Source organism: Arvicola amphibius, chromosome 1 (assembly GCF_903992535.2).
Source record: "Arvicola amphibius chromosome 1, mArvAmp1.2, whole genome shotgun sequence".
NCBI classification, from domain to species: Eukaryota; Metazoa; Chordata; class Mammalia; order Rodentia; family Cricetidae; genus Arvicola; species Arvicola amphibius.
Window position 1 is genome coordinate 158,202,291 of NC_052047.1, and position 25,908 is coordinate 158,228,198.

General features: G+C 45.7%; 1 protein-coding gene across 1 annotated transcript in view; it reads left to right on the top strand.

The window, feature by feature from the left end:
• Positions 1-1,465: 1,465 nt before the first annotated feature.
• The window catches only part of LOC119815260 (guanine nucleotide-binding protein subunit alpha-14), a 149,231-nt gene continuing 124,788 nt past the window's right edge, over positions 1,466-25,908 (top strand). The window contains exon 1 of the mRNA XM_038331414.1: positions 1,466-2,222. Coding sequence (XP_038187342.1) covers positions 2,096-2,222 — 127 coding nt within the window. The 5' untranslated portion in view covers positions 1,466-2,095. The remainder of the gene's footprint in view (positions 2,223-25,908) is intronic.

A 25,908-nucleotide genomic window follows, 5' to 3' on the forward strand; every position in this document is an offset into this window, starting at 1 on the left:
CACATGGTTAATTTGGCCTATTTCCTATCTTTGACATTTTCATCATTGAGGGTTTTTTATTGTTATCTGAAGATAAAAACCTTTGCCTATAAAACTGTGGGGCTTCTCCCGGGTCACATCCTATGGGAGGATTACAGGTTGGATAAGCAGATGGGAACCCTGAGGGTTTTTGTTAGGTACAACCAAGTTGGCTCAGGACACTCTGCCATGATCTGTTTTTAAAGGCTAGTAACTCGAGACTGACTCTTTCAGTTGTTCCAATTACCTTGGAATTCAGATTTTTCTCTGGTTTTAGTATCCATGAGAAACTAAAAATTATGATAGGGACTTCAGTTTGAGGAGCCAAGCAGTGGAGATCTCCGTGTAAAACAGACTGTAGCAGCTGAGGAAAAATCCAGACGTTTTCCTGCAGGGGTCACTGTTGCCGTCAATTTATGCCTGGAAGGAAGCTAAAATACTAGGGTATTTTAAAGCCTGATTAGTCCGCACTTCTTAAACAGTAAAGTAAACAAGACTTTGCAGCCAGATAGCAGTAGCTGCCAAGTTCTTATATAATGACCCCACACCTGCTTCAACTCTTTACAGGGAAAGCATTAGGGTCGGATTCCGTAGGTATGCACACGTCGTATGCCGACTTGAATAGGAGGAAAAGAATTTTTTTTTTTTCCCGGTGGTCCGTAGGATCCCTTATTCTGTTCTCGCTTTACACTTTAAAATCTACACAGACAAATCAAGGAATACAACTTGCTTTGTGTCTTTCCATTTGAGTTGTCGAGAGTGTGTTCAGATTTTACACGCGGCGTTCCCGGAGCTGTCCTAAGGCGGCAGCCTGACTGCAGGGTTGAATAGGGAACTGCCAGGTGTGTCGGGAAGGTGCCAACTCTTTTTTTTACAAAGCATGACTCTTTTCCATCACCAAATGCAAAGCAGTCAGACGTTTTTCCACCCTCACCCCTCCAGTCCCCGGCCCCCCATCCGGTGCCAGGAGGTAGGACCGGCTGGGAGGCGTTAACTAGTTTGCCTGCTCTTTTACCGGACCCCAGAGGCGGCTGTGGTTCCTAGCAGAGCCATCCAGCCCATCTACACTAGACAGGCGAGCTGCGAGCTGACCCAGGATTTGCGTCAAGTCCAGGCTGGGCTGGGGCATCCGGGAAGCGGTGTGAGCCGGTCTAGGAACCCCAAGTGTGAGCAGTGGAGAGGCTGGTGGGCAAGGCTCAGCCTCCAATGGGAGAGGAGACCAGAGCCTAGCTGTTAGCACACAGTGTGTGCCCTGGCTGCAGCCGCCTGATTCGGGTCCACTAGTGCGCTGCCTCCGCCCCTGGCACTGAGGCTGGGAGTTGGGCGAAACTCCCTCACCTGTCCGAACCCGGATCTAGGCCGCGGGAAGGGCCTGGCAGCCAGCGCCTGCTGGTTACAGCAAGTTTGGCAAGTGGCCCTTCCTGCACTAGGGCGCCACCGCCAAGGAGGCAGGTGTGAGGCTGCTCTGCGCCCTAACCTCTTCGTCTTCGTTTTCCTTTGTTCCCAGACACCATTAGCTTGGACTAGGCTTAGGGGCAGCTCCCGCAGACGCCAGGGCTGTAGGTTCGAGACGCCCCGCCTCCTTCTGCCACTTAGAGCCATCAGTGACGGAAGAACCTTCCAGTCGGCGGCGAAAGTCTCCTGTAACTGCAGAGGTTTTCGGAACTTTGCAAGCAGAGGCAAGCTGGTCCATTGACTGCAAGCCACGCCACGCCTGCTGCTAGCCTGCTACACCCCCAGACCCGAAGAAACGACTCTCCCAGCGGCACTTTTGATTCTCGCGGTTTGTGTAGTCTACAAGGGTGCCGAGCTACATTGCCGGAGGCGCGCGTCTTTTGAAGACAGCGCCGTTGCCGTTCACACAGCCCAGCTCGCTCTTTCCGCACGAGTGAAGGGCTGGGTGCCTGATCCCGGACCGCATAGGCTCTCGGGAGGAACTGCCTTCAAGAAGTTTAAGATCGGAGCTCCGTCGGATAGTCAGTTCAGGTGTTTCCTCTCTACACCCTGCGCCTGGAGCGGATAATCCGCAAGGCCCGGCGGTAAGCGTGGGGTCCCTGTCGCCCCGTCGGAGTGACAAATGATGGCCGGTTGCTGCTGTCTGTCTGCGGAGGAGAAAGAGTCGCAGCGCATCAGCGCGGAGATCGAACGGCAGCTTCGCCGCGACAAGAAGGACGCGCGCCGTGAGCTCAAGCTGCTGTTGCTGGGTGAGTGGCTGCGTTTATCCGGCGGGCAGTCCCGATGTTCGCGTCCCGACTACTTCCCGTCCGGCCGTGCAAGCCCGGTGGCTTCCTCCCGTCCCTCTGCGGCTTACAGATGCTACCGCCTCCCAGCTTAGGCGCGGGTCTTTTTCACCTAGGGCTGGGTAACTTTCGACCCCCCGACTCCCAACATCCCAGAGCACGGCCAAGCCTCAGCCTTTGGACTCTTGTCTGTCCCACCGCCCCCCACCCCACCTTGCACTGATCCTTCTTCCTTGGGCTCCCAGCATGGGTGGTCGGTTGCTGCAGAACCCAAACCTGGATGTTGACAGGTGGTGTGGAACTCCCGAAGTTGAGGTTCTGCTTTCCTTGGGTTTGGTCTGCAGGTACCACATGCTGCCTAGTTTTTTACCGGCCAGGTAAGGTCATGTGGGAAGGCTCTGTCCTCACAGTAAGAACTGACAAAGGAAACTCCAGAAACTGACAAACTTGAGGAAAAAGGAAAACTGATAGGAGGTGAGAGCCATGGAAATGAAGCCCCTAGGCTAGCCTCTCTTTAGACCTCAGGCAGCGACAATGCAGTCTGCTGGGGACCTTCCAGAGTCCACATGGAGAGAGCAGGCTTAAACCCTCCCTTGGCCACTTGGTTAACTTCGTTGACCAGTGGCTCGACAGGCTTTTAGAAGGTCTCTGCAGAAGTGTTTCCAAAACAAAAAGAAAACTTTAAGGGGCAATTCATTCCCCAAGGCAAGGATCTCTCTCTCTCTCTCTCTCTCTCTCTCTCTCTCAGTCTCGTCTCTCTCTCTCTCCTCTCTCTCTCTCTCTCCTCTCTCTCTCTCTCTCTCTCTCTCTCTCTCTCCTCTCTCTCTCCTCTCTCCTTCGGTCCAATCCACTCATGAATACTGGCTTTTTCTTCACCTTTCCTCCCTAAATAGCTGCAAGTATTTCAACTTGGTTTCCTCCATCCTTCCGGGATGAGTCCTCCCCTTTTACTGTGTGTCTAATTATCTTCAAGCAATCACATTTCAAGAAAGAAGGAGAAAAAGATTGACCTGGAGAGGCCTTTTTGGTCTGTTCTGCCTTCAGACCCAGGCAAGGGAGCCCTCTGTTGGGTAACCCCTACTCCTGGGCTTAAAGGGTCTCCCCTGGTTTTTCCTCAGACCTCAGTCCAAAGAGCTGACCATCCAGATTCCACACGCCAGCCTCTCCTTTGAGGCCGGAGGAAATTCCCTGGCCCAAGGGACCCCTAGCTCTCCCTGTCAGGGTCTTAGCCAGTGAGGAGAGACTTGATCCAGCAGGAATGCCCAAAGGGAGACTATGAGACTGGGAGGGAGCTTGGGTCGGTGGAAGAGCTTCCTAGGGGGCGAATTATGAGGTAAGAGTGGAAGAAAGAGACTCTGTACACTCCCCACCCCCACGGCCAGGGTCTTACTCAACCAGAAGTGGGCTGGGCCTGGGAGCTCTAGCTGAACCTTGCAGGCTGCCATCAAGCTGGGTTTGTCAAGTGGAGTACTCTGTTACAGTTTGTAGCTTGATTAACACTAAGGTAATTAATTATGCCTCCCTTCGACTTTTGATGCATAGTCAAGGGCATCAGTTCTTGTCAAGGGCAGACTAAACTCTAATTCATTTTGAAGTATGAAGATTCGTGTCAATGTGTGAAGTATCGTAAGGCCTATCCCAAGAGCTGGACATATGCTGGCTCCTTGTAAGGCAAATTATGCAGTAAGCCGAGCCATAATGTGTTGACACACTTAGACACACAAAGTAGAAAAGGAACACTCAAGGGTATGCCGTTTGCCTTAAAAGTCACATGTAATCCAGAAAACAAAACCCTCAGGCTGTTCTAGCCCTTGCTCCACTTCTCTTGACCCTTTGAAGTACTTTGTGCTCCCTTCTTCCAGATGTTACTGTCAGTTATTATGGTGACAATTTTCCCATTCAAGGTACAGATTCAAATTCCATGGAGCTACCAGAACCTTAAGGATGGGGCTTAAATGCCCAAGTTCTTTCTGTCTTTAGAGGATTAAAGCACAGTCCAATTCTCAAGCTAAATGAATTGGCTGTGACTCAAAATATTCAGCAGTCAGGGAAGGGTATGTGCTATTCTATCTGAAATCACAGAGTGGAAATTTCACCAGAGTTTCTAGAGTGGCTGGATCAGATCTTTCACTGATCACGTGTCTCAGGCATAAATGCCCCACTTCACACACGGGGCTTTGGGATCCTGCGTGGAGTTATGTTCCCAGATGCCCTGGGCTCTCACAATGACGAGCATGTCTGCAGCCAGGGCAAGGGTATTTCTGAAGTGGACACAGAGAAGCAGAGACCTGATGGTGCTTAGTAAAAGTCTAGGTCACTCTCCAGTACTGAGGGACCCAAGATGTTGTCTGGTTACAATTGGCGGTTGCAAGATGTTGGCGGAATGTTTTTTCAGCAGAAGGAGATGAAGAAAATAAAGGATACAGTTAAATTTAGTAGGAAGGAAGGTCTTCTAATTGGATAAAGTTGGACCAAAACAAACAGGTATAATAACATTGGTGGAAAAGTGACGGCAATACGTATCCTGTACACCCGTGGGAGGTGGAGCTTGGACTTGTGCCTCTGAGTCATGTGCCTGGGAGCTTATTATCCTACAGGCCCCTGTGGCTGGAATGGGAAAGGAATGGACATTCCTCTATACTAACGTCCTTGTCAGACCACAGACAAAACCTCCCAGTTCCTTGATGCAGAGGCTGGGGCTGAACCAAAGGCATGTGGTGTTCTTAAAGACAGATGCGGAGCCAAAGGCCATTTTACCTAACAAGAAACAGAGACTTCCGTGAGATCTGTGGCTGCAGACAGGATACCCCGTAAGCCCAGATCAGCAGAGCTCAGGGTACTCAACCCAGAGTTAGCAGCAGCAGCAGCTCCTTGATAAAGAAAGGACCCCCAGCACAGCTAGCTCCCTCTGACCCACCAGCTGCTGCCACTATCCCTGACCGGGGCAGTACATGCTGAGAGCTCCGGGGATGCTCTGGTGGGTAGAGGTGCCAGCAGCCTTGAATTCCTGTCCTAAGGTTGGGCGGTGCCTTGGCTAGTCTTGAGGCTTTAAACCTGGGGAAAGAGGAGAGCCACAGGTAGGAACAAACAAGTGCTTTATGGACTGTGGCCCTTGTGGCCCGACCCTCTCCCGTGGCTTCACTTCCCGATCAGAATCATGAAAGGCTTTCTACTTAGCTGCCGCGATGAGCCCATGCCCCTCAGCTTGGCCTCTGAACTGAGCAGAGTTGGGGTGGGTTGCTGATGTAGGGATCCTCAGAGTGAAACTTGGGTGCTGTCAAGGGGCTTCACTCTTGAGATGTCGGTACCCTTCCTATCTCTGGTAGGGATCCTGGGCCCGGCAGGACGCTCAGGCCTGGTCGAGCTTCTTCACAGGCCATTACATTACATTGGTGCTTCAGTAGCCCTGTGACGACTGTCCCGAGCTGGGAGCCCACTCTGCTGTGCTGGGTCACCAAGGATACCGAGGAGCTTGAGAGACCTCTATTTGCCCCCATTTCCTTTATCTCCTTGCTTCTCACACCGTCTGCCTTCAGCTAGGGTGCACTGTCTTGTGGCTCTGGCTTGCTCTGAGCTAGGGCTGTTACCCCCGTACACTCACTCCTATGGTCCTGTGACATCGTCCTATCTGGAGACAGATCAGGTCTGGCCCAGTAGCTTCCTGGTGGAATGGCTGTGAAAATGTGAACAACAAGGCCTCGTTGCTCCCTCCCACCAACCCATAATCCACCCTACATCCTGGAGGGGCATCTGTGACTATTCAGCACCCAGGGTGGTCCCCAACCTCCTACCGTGGGAGCCACATGTTCAGGCTCCATCCTCATAGGCCACTCTTGGAGAGGGGGCTGGTGGCAGTGGCAGAAGCAGGGGCCTGGGCAGAGAAGATGAAGCCAACAGATTGGATCTTGGTGCACTGGGTGAATGGATGTGGGTAACTGTGACTACGGAGGCCTGGCCACAGATCCCAAGTCCCTTTATCAGAGGCTGCCTTGGCTGCCAAGCAAGAGAGTAGACGTGTTCTCTCCTAGAGTAGAAGTTCCCTGTGTAGTGAGGGTGGATACAAAAGCTTGTCAGTGCAACACAGCCTAGCATGCCCTGGGGGTAGCTTACAGGGCTTCTCATTGATGACCTGAGTGCCAAGGTTTCTGGGGTTTATCTTTGAGCGACTACAGTCTGACAATGGTCTGTGGCCACCTTCTGATGCTTCTCCTGGGGAACTGAGGGATTCTCTTCAGGTTCCCCCTTTGGAGAACAGCCCACAGGCCAGCCTCGGGCTTGCTAAGAGCCGGGACTGAAGCTTAGGGCCACAGGGCAGCTGCAGCATTTCAGGTCCAGCGAAGGACACGTAGGGAGACTGAGTAAGCATTTCTGGGACTTCCGTGCAATCACTGCAGGAACGTGCCCTGAGACTGAATATCTATGCAAGGGCAGAGCAGCACTCAGCCACCGGCTGCTCCCTACAGTCTCCAAGTGCCCGTTTCTGGTTGGGCAGAGGCTGGGCATCTGGGGGGGGCACCACTGATCCAGGGGAAATCAGGGTTCTCCTCTTTAAAAACGGACTCAAAGCCATGCGGTGGTGTTACACACCTTTAATTCCAGCACTTCAGAGGTAGAGACAGGCAGATCTCTGAGTTCAAGGTCAGCCTTGTCTACAGAGAGACTTCTAGGACAGCCAGGTGTACAAAGAAACCCTGTCTTGGGGTGAGGAGGGCTCAAACTAGCTCAAGGATGATTTTATTAGTTTAAAAAAGGAGAGGAGGAGAGGGGAAGGAGAGGAGAGGGAGGAGTGGGAGGGGTAGGGAGGGGAGCAAAGGGAAAACCAGGGCGGACAAAGTGTAAAACCTCAGCAGCTGCCTGGAGGGGAGAGGGGAGGAAAGGAAGGGAAACAGACAGTTCTGTTTCAGCTGGAGGTCAGACACACACACCTGACAGATAAGCAGCCATGGTGGGAAGGGGAGGCTCTAGAGCAGTGTCACAGGCTCCGGATGCTGCGACCTGTTAATAAGTTCCTCGTATTGTGGCGACCCTCCCAGCCATAAAATTATCTTTGTTTCTACTACATAACTATAATTTTGCTACTGTTATGAATGGTTATGTAAATATCTGCGTTTGCCAATGGTCATAGGCAACCCCTGTGAAGGGTTGTTTGACCTCTAAAGGGATTGCGATCCTCAGACGGAGAACTGCTGCTCTGGGGATACTAAGGAGGCCCACGGTATTGAGAAAAAAAATTCCAGTGGTTGAGGACAGCATGCTTCAAAAAGTGAAAGAAAAGTTATGCTTTTCTGATAATCAAAAAAAAGTGAATTTACAAGCTACATAGGAATTCTGGGAAGAAAAAGTACAGTATCTCATCAAAGGAGTAATTATCCCATCTATCTCTGTAGTACAGCTTAAGGTGGACTTGCTTTCTTGGGTGGTCCCCTAGTCATGTGAGCTACCCAGCACAGTCGAAATGGCAGGTCTCCCTCCAGGCTGCAAACTCTATTCTTTTGATCAGTTTTTTTCTTCTTTAACACCACATGGAGGCGAGGGGTCTAGAGGCCTGACATGATCAATCCATTTCACCTAAACAAAACATGTGCAAGGCCTTCATGTGGGCACACACATGGGAGGCAGATCCCAAGACAATGGCTCTCTGCACAGATGATTGTCTTATCGGGTTACCATTGTTTTGGTGAAACCCCATAACCAAGGCAACATGGGAAGGAAGGGATTTACTTGGCTCACACTCCCACAGCACTGTTCATCACTGAAGGAAGTCAGGACAGAAACTCAAAAAGGGCAAGAACCTGGAGGCAGGAGCTGATGCAGAGGCCATGGAGGAGTGCTGCTTACTCGCTTGCTCATCATGGCTTGCTCGGCCTGCTTTCTTATAGAGCTCAGGACCACCAGCTCAGGGATGGCACCACCTGTAAAAGGTTTTGGCATCTCCCTATCAATCACTAATTAAGAAAATGCCCTACATGCTTGTGGACAGCCTGATCTTACGGAGGTGCTTTCTCAATTGAAGCTCCCTCCACTCAGTCGATTCTAGCTTGTGTCAAGTTGACATAAAGCTAACCAACCATATAAAACTAGCTAAAAGAATGATGGAGAGACTTTTCTGTTCTCTGTTTTTCTAATCTTTGTAGAATGAACATGAATTACGTGGCAATAAATTTCTGTGAAAAAATAAAACAAATAATCAAACACCACCATGGGTAGTGTTGTCAATGTAGAAAACTTCATTTCTGGACAATAACAATGAAATGAAGGAATTGTCTTCCTTTGACTTTAGTGCTCTGTGAACCGTGGTGAAGTGTTGAGTGTTTCCAGTCATCCTGACATAGACTTGAACATAGACTTCATCGTGGAACTTTCTGGAATGAAGGGGAAGTGGTACTTAATTATATCCTTCTGGCAGAGCGACCATGATAAAATAGTACAGGTTGGGAGGTTTAGGCAATGGAAATTGATTTTCTCTCAGTCTGGAAGCTGGAGTCCATGGGTCAAGGTGCAGGTGGTTTTGTTTAATCTTGAGGCTTTCTTCTTTGGCTTGTAGACAGGAGCCCTGTCATGTCCTCCTGCGGCCTTTCAGCCGTGCATGTCCATTCCTGGTGTTTTCTCGTCCTCCCGCAGGGAGTCTAGTCCTCTTAGATTGGACCTTAAAGGCCTTGTTTTATATTAATCATCTCTCTCTAAAGTATTGGTGGTTAAGACATCAACAAATAAATGTTGGCAGGAGGGTGTAATTCAGTCAATAATGCCAACAGTGGGGGGAAGACACACCTCACAGCTGCCGTTGCCTGTGAATTCCCTGCATAGCCCTCTTGGCTCAGGTAGAGCTGTCCGTGGCTACAGCACAGAACAGCATTTCAGGACAAGTCAGAGTGAAGCTAGGTTAATGGGGTTATTACACAGAGACACGGGGTGATACATGCTTCCGACTGAAGTTCAGAAGGAAGGGGATGTCACGGTCACTTCTTATGACTGTGATAAAACACTTCAACAACAGCAACTTCAGGAAGGAAGGGTTTCATTGGCTCACATTTCCATCATGGTGGGCAGGTTCCGGGGGCAGGAGCATGAGGCAACAGGTCCCATTGCATCCACAGTCAAACAGTAGAGGGATGGCCACCTGTGCTCAGTCAGCTCCGTTCTTCCTATGCAGTCCAAGACCCAGGCACAGAGACTGGTACCACCACCCTCCTCAAGGTGGGTCCCCCACATCAGCCGACCTATTTACATAGGCATGTTAGGAGACTAACCTAAACTAAATGATTTCTCAGAGATGTCCCGGATCCTTTCAAATTGACAATAACAGTAACCATCACGACTGGTCTATTTTAAAAGAAAAAAGGAGACTGTACAACTCAAACATGAACAATTTACAGCAAGGTTTAAGCAGTGTTTAAAAAATAAAGCAGAAAAATGTGAGTTGGTTTATTTCTTTTATCTTAAAGGATTTCCTAGCTGGGGGATGGTGGTTCACACCTGTAATCCCATGTGGAAGGCAGAGGCAGAAGAATCAATATTTGAAATTCTGTAGTGAGTTGGATGCTAGAATAGGCTACAGAGACCCTGTCTTAAAATTAAACTACATGTACAAATTAAGGAAACATTTGTTTTGTTAATGAGGGTGGTTTTTATAAGGCTCATTGTTTGGGTTTAGGGAAGAGAGAGGAGTCCCAATACAGCTAAAATGCAAGGCCTGGACTTGAACATTCTGGCCCCAACCCTAAGTAAGCATGGCCTGTTGTTTTAACATCCTTGTCAGAGATGTCATTAGGAAGGCCAGCACTATCTCCGTAGGAAATTCTGATGTTATCAATTGTGTTGATGGCCTTGAATCTTAGCCAGTAGAAATATAAACTAGATCACAGGGTGAAAGGCTTCTTTCTTGCCTGTATCCCTAAAGTCTCCAAGTCTTTCTGTTCTGCTCCAGTAACACTGAAGGAGTTGAAAATGTAGTCTGGACTGCTGGTTTCAAACCCAGGCTCTGCCATTTCTTGCCTGCGAATGTGACCCTTTAATCCCTGCCTGGCATACTGTGTGCAGTGAGCGCTTGCTGACCCATCTTTTGGTAATTTTTCAGGCATCAGAAAGGTGTCACAGGCGTCATCTTCCATTTTAGCTGACCAGTTACTGGCTGCATAGTGGTTTGCTTAAAATTTCCAAGTAGTATTTTAACAGGGATATTTTGCTTTTCTTTTCTTTCAGGGTTTCCTAGACTGTAAATTGATTTTGGTTATTTTTCCTAATTATACTCTGCAATAGAATGTCTGGGTCCAAACAGGCTTTATCGACTCAGATAAAACAAAATCTCCCCTTAAAACCAACTGACATTTCTGGGTAGGATACCACAGAGACAATGCTGCATGGTGTTTTCTATAAACGGAAACTGTGCTTTCTCATTTCCCGGCCACCCAGACCCGAATAATCACATAGAAACTATATTAATTACAACACTGTTTGGACAATGGCCCAAGCATATTCCTAGGCTAGCTCTTGCATCTTAAATGAACCCATTCCTATTATTTTATATTTTATCACGAGACTCGTGGTTTGTTATCTCGCATCTTGCTTCTTGGGCAGCTATATGGCATCTGCCTGACTTTGCCTTCTTTCTCCCTGCATTCAGTTTAGTTTTTCTGCCTAGCTCTATTCTGCCCTGCTATAGAGCAAAGCAGTCTCTTTATTAACCAATGGTGATAAGACACATTCATAGCGTACAGAGGGGCATCTCACATCGATTTTCTCTGTAGGTGACAGTTTCCTGAAAAAGAAAAGAATCACTCCCCAATTTCCTAACCTTAGTTTAGTCTGACAGAGTTCTCCAGAGTGCCAAGCCTGGTGCTCAGTATAAGGAACCTTTCCTCAAGAAACGGAATGAAAAGATTGCCGCAGAAGCAGAAAGGCAACCTGAGATGGCAGCGCAGGCGGAGTGGGAAAGAACAGGGTCGCTACGGAGGGGCTTCATGATGCGTGGAAGTGACAGACCCTTCACAAACTAGGGTTTAGATGGGTCACATGCCAGGGAGAGAGCAGAACAAACTGTCCGGGCTATTAAGGGAGATGGCTGAGGATAGTGGATGATATTCTCAGGATCAGGAATAGTATGCAGGACCCTTTGGGCAGCAGCTTCATGCTTTAAGTCTTTGTCAGAATATTTTGCTCACTGTAAAATAGATGTTAATATGAAGATGATTAATTGTTTTTGACAAAAATATGCTTCATAAGATTGTGTGTCTCTCTCTGTACCTGCAATAAATGAGCCCCACCCACGAGAGAGATGATCTGTTTCCATCCGTAATGCAGTCATCCCTGGAGATGTCTTAAGGGATATGGGTGGGTATCCATCTTCTTTCTGTCTGTCTGTCCAGGACAATCTTTTGACTCTTCCCATCGTAATTTTCAAACAAACTCTTTTGCGGTATTTTGCATGCAGTGAAAGCTACGAATTCTAAGTGTACAGATTCAAACATGAACATTGTACAAACACAGGCATAAGTATGACCTAGACCATTCTCTCCTTCCTGAAAAGTTTCTGGCATCCCTTTGTAGTTATCCTCATCCCTAAAATTATTTATTATAACTTTTTTATGTGGAAACATCTTTAGATGTATGAAAAATGCAGGAAAAAGAATCTAAGGGGCCTAAGGAGATGCCTTGGTGGGTAAGAACGCTTTACTGTGTAAACAAGAAGATCCGAGTTCAAGTACTAAGTATCCACATAAAAATTAAATGTGACCACATGAATCCAGGGATATTATTTCCCTAATTCACTCGCTATATGACCTGCAACCTCTTTTTGTTCTTCTATGTGTATTTTCTCTAGTTTTTGGAATTTTTTGAGAGTGTTATACATATATGTGTTGCAGGCTTTAGCTCTAACTACATCCATGTAGTTTTCCTAAAACAGGAGAAGATCCTATGTAAGCACAGTTCATGTGAAACTTTGGTGAGTTTAACCATGGTAGGATATTTGTGTCCAGTGTGTTTCTTGTATCCTAGAGCTGTCAGTCAGCCCAGGAATGTTCCAAGTGGCATTGCCTCATCCCAAGCCCAGGGCTCAATACCAGCTAGATATCATATTTGTTTCTCAAGTCTTTTTGTTTCTTTGACTCATACATTTTATAGATCCTTAAGATATTGAATTTTTGAAGAACACATCCCTCTCGCCCATCTTCAAATGAAGCATTCCTTGTTTAGGCTTGTAGTCCAGCTAGACATTCTCGGCTGGAACACCAAGAGGTACATCTTTCAGAGGGACTTATATTGGAGGTGCACAGAGGCCATTTGCTTCTCATTGATGACTTTAACTTTGATTACCTGGTCAAGATGCTGTTTTTCTTACCCCTTGAATTACACTGTCAGTTCTCAAAATGTTCTTTTTAATAACATTTTTCCAGGCCTTGCACGTTAGGCAAGTTCTCTATTCCTGACCTACATGTCCAGACACCAAAATATTCTTGATTTACGAATCATTTTTTATTCCTGACTGGTCAGTTGTATGGTATGATGTCTTCAAACTTATCTTCCATCTCTAGGAGTCTCTCGGTGCTCACGGGTAGGCAGTTGGCAGCTACCGAAGAGCCTTCCTGTCACCTCTTTTTACTTACTTCTGTCTTTCTTCATTTATTTATTATAGTGTTGGATCATTTGGTTCTCAATGTGTACAAGATTTGTGCAATGAGGAAGGTTCCTTCCAAGCTGGCCTCCCGTGGCATTGTGACATGCTACCATTATTTTCTTGATTATGTTCTGCCTGGCACAACATGATGCCCCAGGATCAACTTGTATCCATTCTGTTTGCCATGAGGCATTTCCAAAAGGACCTTGATCCTGGCAGTGGAGAACTGTTAGATGTTTAGGGATTTGAGACAAAAACAATTGTATCTATTAGTCTGTCAATTCCAGCTCCAAAGTCCTGAAGAGTAAAGTTTTTAAGCCATACCTCTGGGAGACAAAGTTTTGGGATTTCATGAGTCTTAAACTGCGAGCAGATACAAAATAAGAAGAACCACCAGGGAGTTTGGCAAAAAGCAACAAAAATGTCTCTCATTTTCAACCCCCTACCTTAAAATATACTTTCTTGGCTAGGGAGAAGGCTTAATGGAAGAAACACTTGGTGTGCAAGCTTAGGGACCTGAGTTGAATCCCCAGACATGGCAGTGCCTGTGGCTGTCATTCCATCACTCCAGCAGGATGGCAGAGAAAGGAGAACCTGTAAAAGCTTGGAGGCCAGAGAGCCTGGCATATGTGGCTGTGAACGAGCAACTCTGCCTTAAGCAAGGGGCAAGCTAGTTATCTTCTGATATCCTTGTGTGTACCGTGGTGTTCAACATGCCTGAACCCACCTCTCTCTCTCTCTCTCTCTCTCTCTCTCTCTCTCTCTCTCTCTCTCTCTCTCTCTCTCTCTCTCTCTCTCTCACACACACACACACACACACACACACACACACATCATGTTATCTTCTGATATCCTTGTGAGTACCATGGTGTTCAACATGCCTGCACCCACACATCACACACACACACACACACACACACACACACACATCATGCAAACACACACACACATACATCATACAAGCACATACACACACAGGGGGAGAGACAGAAAGACAGACAGACAGACAGACACATCCCACTTTTAAAAGACGCTTTCTTATCTATATAATAGTTTGCTTTATCTCTGCCCCGACACTTCCTGAATCACAAAGGGAGAACTATTATAAGAATTCCCTCCCCTCTGTGGCATGCAGGGGGATGAGTAAGCAGGGAAAAGGGATTCCGGGAACCTCTGTAGCAAAGATACTGTGGTCCGAAGATGAGACTGGAATTCAACCTCTCAAAAGTAGATTTGAAAAATGAAGACTGGCGAAGGGCCCTGGCCAGATGGTTGGCGTGGATGACCTTTCTGAGCCACCACCACCCTTCGTGAGCGGCAGAGTCCTCTGGGTTGACTTCCTTGCTCTGTGGGAACTGAAGGCACAGGATGCATCTCTGACAGGGTCCCCTCTGGAACCATTAGTCCTGGCAAGGGACATTCACTCCAGACATGGCTGTCACCAGGGTGAAAGCCAGGTAGCCTTGACTGTGCACACTGTCAGAGGAAAGAAGCTGTGGGAATCTGAGGCCGCTGAGGGCAGAAGAAGGTGCAAAGGCATCTGCTGGAGTCCTTACTTTGAGCACAGTGACTGGCTGGCTGCTGCTGTGTAAATTAACTGTGCTGGCCAGGGTTCTTGGTTGCAGATCGTTTCAGCAGAAAAATAATATATTAAGAGGAAAGTAGGAAACAGAGTTGATGAAAATTAGAAGTTCAGACTCAGCAAAATGGTAGGCTCCAAGGAAGGCTCGACGTAGTGAGCCCTGGCATCAACCCAGCCTGCCACTACCAGCCAAGCCACTCTGCACAGGACCTGCAGCTTTTGCTGGTGATACACTGGATATTTACTCTCTCAACGGCTCTGCCCCTTACCTGTGATCACTGATGCATCCTTATATTGCAAAACTTTGCAAAACTAAGGCCATCATTGGACCAAATCTCTAGATTGCTGGGCTAGGCTTGATGATTAGGATGTGTGTTTGGAGTCAGCCTTGCTGGGTTTAACATCTAGGTTCTTTCACTGAAAAGCTATGTGCATCCTTGAATTAATGTAGTTTTCTCATCCATTAAGTGGAAACAGCAAGCACACTAGGTGGATGGTGTTAGGAATAATTCAACAGAATGAGTCATTATTTTTATGCTGTTTGGTGCCTGTCACATAGTCAGTGCTGTTTACTTCTAGTGCTGGTTGCCCAGACCTGGTGGCACATGCCATTAATCCAAGCACTTTGGAGACAGAAGCAGGCAGATCTCTGAGTTCAAGCCTAGCCTTGTCAACATAATGAATTCCAGGCCAGTCAGTCATGGCTATACAATGAGACCCTGTCTCTAACAAAACAAAATAAAACTTTTGCTGGTTGAATAACAGGGTGATAGTGTTGGGTTTCTACCATAGGAACCTGGAGCATTTACCTTTTCTGAAATTCCCCTCCTGCCACCAAAAGTGGGTGCTCAGATGCTGTCCAGCCCCAAATGACAAAGGTCCAAAACAAAGATATGAGGCTTTCATAAAGGAAGAAGGAAGTCTTCTCTAAGTGGCTTGGTAAATGCAAACTGAAAGAAAAATCAGATAGAAACCGCCGGACAACGGAAACCGAGCGGAAAGGAAGCAGATGTCTTCAAATCTGAAGGCATACTTAACAGTGCCGCAATCATTTCTGGTGGCTCTTTTTTATTGTGTTTATTTTATGGGGATATAAACATGTCACACATGCATCCTGTTATCCCAGGAAACTCTCACAAGCCCTTGCCAGCCCTGTCTCTGGCACTAAAGTTCTTCCCCAAATGTCTGAAGCTATGAGCCCAGGCCAGGCTGTCCCAACCCTACTGGATCTCCCTGAGTCCCACTGTTTATACTTGCCTTCCACGGCCCATCTTAAACTTAGATCATATTACATCGATGCAAGCCAGCGTCTTAAAATGGGAATCAGTTTCCAATGCCTCTCGGAATGCAAATAGCATTGTCCCTCCTTCCTCTGGCTCCCCATCCTTAGGCCAATGTTCGTCAGCTTTCTGGTTTTAAACACCCTAGTTTTTTTTTGTTGTTTTCCTCTGAGTCTCTGAGGTTTCTTCTTTTCCTGCCTGGAGCATTCTTTTCTGTTTCCTGCCCCCACACTAGTGCCTAGGCTATTTCCTTTTTATCTTCACATCTCTGCTCAAAGTTCATCCCACAGCAGAGCCCGTCCTGGTCAGCCGCCTTTGCAGCCTCCACTCCCAGTTGTTGGATTCTGTTGCCCAGCTCAGTGGCCTTGTAGCTTTCGTCTTCAAACAGAGCTGCAGTTCCTCTGAGACTACAAATTCCCGAGACCGGGGCTGTCCTGTCTAGTTTCTGAATCCTTGCTAGAAGGCAGCAGCCAAGCACAGACAAGCTGTAATAATTCTCCACTCACTGGAACCTGCACAGGTCATTGGACTATAACAAATGTTTTTCAGGGAATACTTGTTGATATGCCCATTCTGCAGCTTGGTTTTGCTAATTTGGTACAAACCTAGACATATCTGGGAAGAGGAAATCTTAATTGAAAAAAAATGCCCTGTAATATTGTTCTATAGGCATGTCTATTGGGTATAGCTTTGAGTTATGATCAACAAGGAGGAGCCCAACTTATTGCGCAGTGCCACCCCTGGACAGGTGGTCCTGGACTGTGTGAGAAAGCAGGCTGAGCCAGTCATGAGAGCAAGCCAGGAAGAGGCACTCCTCAGTGCTTCTGCATCGGTTCCTGTCTGCGGGTTCTTACCCTGCTTGAGTCTCTGCTCTGAGTTTACTCAGTGTTAGATTATTGCCTGGGAGTATGACATAAACTCTTCCCTCTCCTGCTCTGCCAAGTTGCTTCTGGTCACAATGTTTATCACAATAGAAACCCAAACTGGGATGCCTTTTTACAGACAGAAAAAAAAATAAAATCTCCATAACTGTTAAGAATCTTGTTGCTTAGTAATAGCTCTAGAGCATGTATCTAATACAGTGCTCTTATTTTCAGTGTTTTGTAAAATACATTTTTAAAAAGAAAAATGAAAGGTATCAGAGAACAGCAGTCCAGGCTGATGCTTTCTAGATTATGAACAAGAGAGGCGCTGCCTATGGGCATGGTCCCGGCCAGCACATACTGTTCATAAGAGGGAGACAGAAGCAGCTTTAATGATGGGGTAGCCAAGAAGGTTCCAGTAGACATAAAAAGTATATTTAATGCCAGCTCTCAAGAGGCAAAGGCAGGTGGATCTCTGTGAGTTCGAAATCACCCTGGTCTACAGAACAACACAGACCTACAGCCAGGACCACACAGAGAAAGCCTGTCTTGAAAAAAACCAAAGGGGGAAAAGTATATTTATGAAATTTATTGAAGGAGATTGCTGGCATGGAAATTAATTTCTTATGTCTTTTCCCCTCACAAATATATACCTGCTCACAGATTTTTGGGTGAGGTTAAGTTGACATCCATTTAGTTATGGAAAGTCAGAAGTTTCAAGGCCCAGAGGAGCCAGACCTCTCTGTAACCTTCTCCTTCCCAGCATGTCCTAAGAGTTGAGGAGTCCGTTACCAAAGGGATCGATATTAAGGGCACTAAGCAATATTCTTGGAATTTGGCAGGGAGAGGCAATTAACAACAGCAAAGAGGAATGGGAAATGATAAAGACTAGAAGTTGAGGATTAGAGCAAGGAAAAGAATTTGGCTAGTTCATGACCCTCTGCTTCTTGGTGGAACTGTCTTGTTTTGCTTTCCTGAGGAAGTTGGGGGCTCTGGGAGCTTGTAAGTGAATCCTGAACCCACAGCTTCTCTGGTTCTCATCCTGCTGCCTGTTGAGGCAGGAGGGCCAACAGCTCGTTCCTTCTCCTGCTGGTGTTCCTTCGTAGAGAAAAGTAACCCACTGTGCACTAGAAATGCAGCCATCTGTTACCAAATGGTGGCAAACATTCTGAGACGCATTCTTGATGTTTACCGAAAATGCATGGTCTAACCTGCTGCACAGTAGGCTGGTATGGTGTAGCCTGAGACTTCTCAGCTGCGGATCTGTACGGTATGCCAGTTCCCTGAATATTATAGATAGCAGCAATGGGTCTAAATATATCTCAAATAGATAAAGTAGAGGAGGACAGACATCAGTGATGGGAATTTTTTCGTGCCATTATAAATACAGAAGACCAATGTCACATAGCTAGTCCATCTGTGTCTGAGAGACATTACTATGAGTCTTTTGAGGGTATAGAACTATGAGATGAATCATTGGTTTAAGCCCTAGAGACTTTCATTTATTTTGTGTGCAGGAAAAAAGACTGAGTACTGGCTTTTGACCACAAATAAGGCATTTCTTTTCTCTGAACCTAGAGTCCTCCTTCCCCTGTAAGATGAAAGGTGACACGTAGCCTTACCAGTTCTGTCAACATGTTTCCTGCCCACGGTTCTACAGCTGTGACTCCCCAGGACCAGCGGTGCCAGCAACAGCCTCTTCTAAGTCCTTGGTGGAAGTGCCAGCCTGCAGTCTGTTGAATCAGCTTTGGGAGGGAAGCCAGCAATCCATTTACTAATAAGCCCTCTGGGTGATCCCGACACTTGCTCAAGCTTATTTGAAGCCTTCAGCCTGGAACTCGTGAGCTGACTAGCCTCTGATGGTCACTGAAGCCCAAAGCCAGCCTCTCTGTAGAATAGCAGGTACCAGGGACTGACCCCCCCCCCCAAGGAGATACTTGATCTGAAGTTGAAGCAGTTTCCCCTTCATCTTCTTGATAAAGAGGCCTCAGAATCCGAGTGTGATATTTTGTTTTACAGGACAGAGATTTTACTATATTGTCCAGACTGTCCTCAAACTCATGGTCTTTGTGACTCTGCCTCCCAAGTTGGGTTTATGGGTCTGTGCCACTACACTCCATGAGATGGGCAATATATTGAGCTCTTTTTTGCATTTGTCCAGCTGCCAGACAATGACAAAAATAGAAAAGCGAGCACAGTATATGTTTTTGATCTGTGTTTCATTGAGTCACTCACATTTATGTGGGACTTGCATTTTGATGTATGCCCCCAAAGTTGTATTCTCATAATCTGCAATGGCTTTTGTAGCTCATAGACATTAAATAGTTATATCCTCTGTCATCTATCTTTTCTTTGAAAACCCACCTCCATGGAGTTTTGGGTGGTTATTTCTAGGCTAGGGGTGAGATTCTTGATGTATAAATTCTGTTTTTCTCAAAAAAAAATAAATAAACACAAGGAAAAGGTCAGATTCGTTTACTTGAAAGGCCTCTTCTGTATTGGCATGTTAGCCATCATGTGATTCAGGTGCACCCATGGCAGTGTTCTCTGCAGCCTGACATGCATACGGCCTTGAGGAACTCACCTATAGATAGGGCTTTTGGTTTTAGTTCCCAGTGATGATGGAATTGGGAATGTAAGCTGATTGTGCTACCAATTGAAATCAAATAAACAAGGATGATTAAGCATTTGTAGACACATCATCTAATCTTGCCCAAGCAGGGCTGCATACATGGAACAGCATAGACAACAGCCACCTAGAGACTCACGTTTCTATAGCACCCAAGCTTCTACTGTTCATAAATGTGTCAGTCTCCAACCTATGGGAAAACCAAAAAAGCTGACTTCCTTAATACAGTCTGCAAAACTAGTTTATGTGGTTTAGTGGGGAGGATCTGGAGCAGTGGGGGGATGTCAAAGGATTGGGCGACCTCTAGTGAGTTGGAAGAAGAGCTTAAGTGAAAAGCCCTGTTTCCAGCCTACTCTTTGGCTGAGGTCTCTGTCTTCATGCTGAACTTCTCAGTTTCTGTGGCAGCATTGATTCTAAGGCATGCTCTTGCTTTCTGAATCGCTTTTCAGGGAAACAAACAGCACCACAAGTAAGGATACATAAATGTGCAGATATCTCAAACTCAAAAACAGTGCTTTGTATAGACAAAGGTCTTAGAATTCAGAGCACAAGATGAATTGTCTCTCTCTCTCTCTCTCTCTCTCTCTCTCTCTCTCTCTCTCTCTCTCTCTCTCTCTTTTGGTTTCCTCCATCCAGATAGTAGAAATATAAAAACAGTGAAACTGCTCTGGTTATTGACACAGTATTTGATTTGATTAGATTTTTCTTGATGCTGAACTTAGATTAGAAAAGAGGCCTAAGTGTTGTGCCATCAGCCCACTGAGGTCTATCTCGAGTGGTCTTTGTAGACAGAAGTTTCTGTCTTGCCTGGTCCTGCAGTCATTCAGTCTCAAAGAAACACAAAGAGAATTATATTAATTATAAACTATTTGACCTATTAGCTCAGGCTTATTATTAACTATTAACTAGCTTAAATCAACCCATAATTCTTGTCTATGTCAGCCACGTGGCCTGGTACCTTTTCTCAGTAAGGCATTCTTGTCTTGCTTTTTCTGTGTCTGACTGCCTCTCTGCCTTTCCTCCTCCCAGAATTCTCCTAGTCAGGTTGCTCAGCCTACATTTCCTGCCTGGATACTGACCAACCAGCATTTTAAAACTAATATGAGTGACAAATCTGTACAGTGTTCAAGAGTATTATCTCACAGCAGGCCATATCACACAGGACCTTAAAGACCTGTTTTATCGATTAGTACAGTGTATCAAGGAGACTCTGGAAGAGGAAAAAGCACATGTTCACATTCTAGCACAAATCATCCAGTCTCTGGTGTCTAGACAACTGTGGAAGAATTACAGCCAGACAACCGGGTGAGTCTAGGAGAAGCTTCACATGAAACCTTCAGGGAGGACACTGCTGATCCCGGGGGCCGTGTCTAGACAACTGTGGAGGAACTACAGCCAGACAATGGGTGAGTCTAGGAGAAGCTTCACATGAAACCTTCAGGGAGGACACTGCTGATCCCGGGGGCCGTGTCTAGACAACTGTGGAGGAACTACAGCCAGACAATGGGTGAGTCTAGGAGAAGCTTCACATGAAACCTTCAGGGAGGACACTGCTGATCCCGGGGGCCCCAGTCATTCCCCAGAGCTGAGCTTGAGCAGCGCTTCAGTGTCTGCGTAGCTTTCCCTGTCTAAACTGCCTTGTGTGAAATCCCACCTGGGTGACGGGAAGAATTCCTTCCAGAAGTTTAAGATCTCTGTGGTCTGAGATAATCTAGACAGGTTTATAAAAGAATACAGACCTGGGCTGGGCCTTCCAGAAAGGACAATTCGAAAATTCCAAATATTCTACGTGTTCAATAGCTTGATAATTTATAATTTTGGATTCATATGTATGTTTAATTGAGCCCAAGTCCCCGGAAATAAGATGAGATTTGGGGAATGTATTTCCTGTGTTTGCAGAGATATTTTCTCTAGTGACTGTGGTAAGATTTTGATATGTAATTAGAAGTGTAGTTAAGAAATTTCCTAATTCTTCTGTTGCTTTATTCTGAAATAGCTGATTCAAACCAGAGTCCATTTTTTCTGTAACAACCTACACTGACAATAGGACTGACTGATAAAGCTGTAAAGTTTATGCAGCTGTTATTCCAGGCACCTTAATGAATGGTGCCATCTCCTCCTCCCCATGCATGTTTGAGAAGACACTATGTACTCCCATCCATTCCATCTATGAGGAAACTGAGGCTCTGGGACCAGCTCAATGCTCATGGCAGAGCTGGGATTGGAACCCACAGGGTTTGACTTCAGAGCCCCGGTCTTGGTCACAATCTTGTTTCTGTCTCCCACAGCCAACATCTCACCAAAGTCTACGCGAGAAGCTAATCTCCACTATGCCCTAGCTGCTGTCTGAACCTGTTTTCCTCTGCTGTTGTCTCCTGTGCAATCTCCACCCCAGCCTGAGAGTAGCCTTTTAAAGACATAAGTGAGTCTGCTGTTCTTCTGCTACAGACCTTCCTCTGTACCCTTATTGCCCGTGGGCACAGATCTAGAACCTGCACATAGTCCTTGAGACCATTTCTTTCTCCTCTGATGCGCACTCCCCAGGCCATTGTCTCCAGGGTGACTAAACTTTTAACCCCCCCTCCTCTCCCAGAACACTAGATTCTGCAATGCCAATCCATTGGCCCACAAATCTCGTTCTTACTAGTCCAGCTAGCTGGCACCCATCAGAAGGCATTTTAAAGATCTCTTCCTGCTAGAAGCCTTTGTTGGTTTGCTCATTCAAATGAAGTCTCCTAGAATATCTTTTATGGGATCTTCTACATTAAAAAAGCAGAACCATTCTGGTGCATGCTCTATTTACCATCCATCTTCCTGCTATGTTCAAACTTCTCTAGAGGAAGGGGCCTTCTATTAGCAGTTGATCTTCAGCGCTTTGGATAGTGGATGAACTCCATAAATACTTGCAAAATCGAGGAATATGCTGCCATTTGGCATTTCTAGTGATGCATAAGAGAAAGGGTATTTTGTCTTCAAAAACTAGAGTGAGCTTAATGCATTAGAGCATCATGTTGACAGAAGAAACACACATTCAAGACTCATTCTCCATTTCTATGGATGAAAACATCCTTACACACTGACACCGGATGACAAGCTGATATTCCAAAGGAACCATTTAGTGCTTGCATCATGCTGCCTGGGTTATCAGATTTCCTTGAGGCAGGAACGTGAACAGACACTCTGAACATGATCTTTATTGTTTAGCATAAAAAGTGACATAAGGAGAGTAGCTGTCACACAGATATACATTGCTTCCTCCTCCTTCAATTCTGAAAATTTTGTCTAGGCACACCTAGTTAAAGACTAAACTCCAAAGCTTCTCTTGCTGTTAGAGGTAACCATGTAGCTAAGTTACAGGCATTGAGATATCAGCGAAATCAATATGGGCAATTTCTGAGTTGCTTCCATAATAGGAAGTGGTTCTTCCTTTCTAGGAAAGGATATGGTCCTAACAGTAGGAGCTGCAGCAGCTGTCTCTACCACGAGGAAGCAGGATGTTGAAATGAGAAGGCAATGCTTGAAAAGACCCATGTTTCTAGTAACCTAGAACTGGCCTGCTCATATCAGCCATGAAGACCTTTCTGGTCAGAGGCTGCAGTCTATCATGGCCTGGCAGCTGTTTCCAAAGCTCAGGGGCATGGGGACTTCCTCCCCAGTGAGACTTCCTGCTCTCTACCTGTCCTTATCTGGAGAACGTCCCTGGGCTCAGAGGACTGGCCTTATCTAAAAGCTGTTTCTAAGCCTATTGGGTACCTGATTTATCTCTAGTGTGACCCTTGGCACACTTCCCCCACTAGAAGCTTCCCGTTATACAAATGGTAACTAAGACTTGTATTAGGAGCTTTGCTATGGACCCTGCATACGTCTTAGTGTAAACTAGAGTTTGTTCCCAAGCCTATAAAGTCCCTATACTCTGGAATAAAGCTGAGTTGATTCGCCGAACTCATCTCCTGTAGGGCTACGTTCATCGTGCCCACAGCCGTCGGAAGTCTGTTTCCCGCTTCTGCCCCCTCCACCCTCGTGGGCCAAGACACCAATGATCCCAAGGGAGAAGCAGGGCCACACTATAAAGGGTTCAGCTCTTTTGTAATTGCCTGATACCTTACCTAAAAATACTGTCCATTCAACTGCGCTCTTAGATGATCAGTACTCAGTGATAAATACCCAGGAGTTCTCTTCAAATCACAAAGACTTCTAAAATACAAAACTAACCTCTGATATGGACCAGGGAATTAGAGGAATATTATTGGCTGTGGGCTGTGTATATAGCAGGGCCTCTGATTCTCCCATCATCCATAGCGTCTCGTACTTGCTGTTCCTCTGAAGTACAGTTTTCAGAGATTTGATATGGTTTTCTAGGAGCAAAGCAGCACTTAGCGCTACTTGTTTTAACTGATGTTGTTAAAATGGCAAAGTATAAAAACTCATTTTTCTTAAGTCCTTAAATGCCTATTTTTTTTAACATTTAGTATTTTTTAAATCAGTAATTATGGATTTCTCTTAGACATTTGGTAAGTTTTCCACCTGTCTATAATATAACTAGTGTCATTTATTTAATAATTTACTGAATCAGCCAATAATTATTAAACAATTCAGGGAATTATTAAATTCAATTAATAATCTTCATTTAGCACTTAAGACATTTGCACATTTAAAGAACTTCTCTGTCCCCAAATATTTTAAAAAATTTTAATTTTAGTAAGAAATGGAAATATTTTTTGGAAGAAAGAAGCTAAGCAGCGAAGCGACAGCTGGTGTCTCTGGCTGGTCTTTAACCGCTCTGGGGCTTGCAAAAGTCAAGCAGCCAGAAAGAGATAGAAACCTTGACCCAAGAGTTAGAATTTAAGCCCATACATATTCTTAAATCCCAAAGCCTCACTTATTTCTTCATTCACTTTCCCCACTCTTTCTCTCACTGCTGACAGGTGTTGGCGGTGTGTCTCTTCGCCTTCTCATTGTGCTGGAGTCTCCTCACACTGCGTGTTTTAAGCTCTCTTGGGGATATCATTTCTAACTCTTTTTAGACTTTAATTAATTTCACTTTGCTTTTAAGGCAGTGTCATACTGTATATATAGCCTAGGATGTTCAATAGTTAGAGGCGTGTGCTGTCATGTCAAGCTGTTCACTTTAAAAAGGAAAAAATTAATCTCAGATTCAGATATGAAAGGTATCAGGTAATCTTGAAATGCTTGTTCATACAGGCCAAGTGTCCCCCTTTTCTCCAAGATGCAAAGGAGCAGAAATGGTTTAGTTTTGGCCTTTCTCCAGATCTGGAAATACGTGCAAGTATGTGATGCTATAACTGGCGGTAGAGCCTGTCTTAACATGAAGACACATTTATGTTTCATGCTTATCTCATACACAAAGTCTGAAGGCATTTTGTGTGCTTGGCCTTTTGACTGTGAAACCAGGTGTGGGATCGTCCCGTTGAGGCACTGTGGCACCTCTAAAGAAGTTTCCATTTTTGGAGCAATTTTAAAAGCTTTTAGACTTATTTATTTTTATGTGTATGAGCATTTTGCCTGAAAAAAAGAGAAAATCAGATGCCCTGGAACTGGAGTTATAGATGGTTATGAGTCACCATGCGGGTGTTGGATTCCAAACCCTGGCAAGATCAACATCTGCTCTTAATGGCTGAGCCATCTCTCCAAGCCCCATTTTGGAGCAGTTTTGATATGGGGTTTTTGTATTAGGACTGGCCATCCTTTATTCTACTTTGGCTGTCCTGTGTTTAAATCCATTTTCAGTCCAATATTCTATATATCTATATGTTTCTTTCCTTTTCATTGGGCTTTTAGGCTATTGAAGAATGAATTGAAGAACAAGAGTAAACAGAGCAATGGAAATCTAAAACCTTGTCTGGCTTAGCAAAGCACTCATCTCCCAAGATGCACCTTTAGCCTTTATCACAGAATACAAGACTCCTGGAAACTCTCCCACAGCAAACTTTACATTCAAATGCTCTTCATTCTACAAGCCACTGACTCATGCCTTTCAACATCTCCCATCTGCCTTTCATTTGCAGCTGTGGAGTTGAAGATAATTCATGCGTGAGAAAACCGCTTAAACTTTCCCTGACCACATTCAAATTGCCATTCAATACAAAAGTCTTTCTCCCTGGCGTACAGTTTACTATGTCTCTGTGTTTGGAGATGGGCAGATGTAAGGAATGAGGAAGAAGCTTTGGTTTTTGTGGCATAGCACACCAGAGTGAGATTGGACACTAAAGAGAATGGCTGTCACTTCAGTACAGCCCAATAAGGCTGATTCTGTGTGTGCACCCAAGTATGAACAAGTACGCAACACATATCTATGCAGATGTGGTGAAATTACCACTCATGAAGTGATCTGAATTTGCTACTGAGATAGTTAATTCTGTGCCAATGTGATTATATCTTGGTGCTAAGCATAAAATGACCAAAAGCTTACTATCCAGACAAAGTGTATTTATTGGTTCAAAATGTTTGTTTTGAGTATGTAAAACTTGTCCAGTCATTTTTTTTCTTGAAGGAGAATCACGCTGGCCAAAGCTGAAGTCTTTCTGCCTAAATTATGAGTGGGAAGCTCAGATTATATTGATTATACCATGAGATTCAGTGGGACTGTATTAGAAATATTATTTATAATTCATGTTTCTTCCAGAATTCTGAATGTCCCCTTTGATATGCTGCACCATCTGC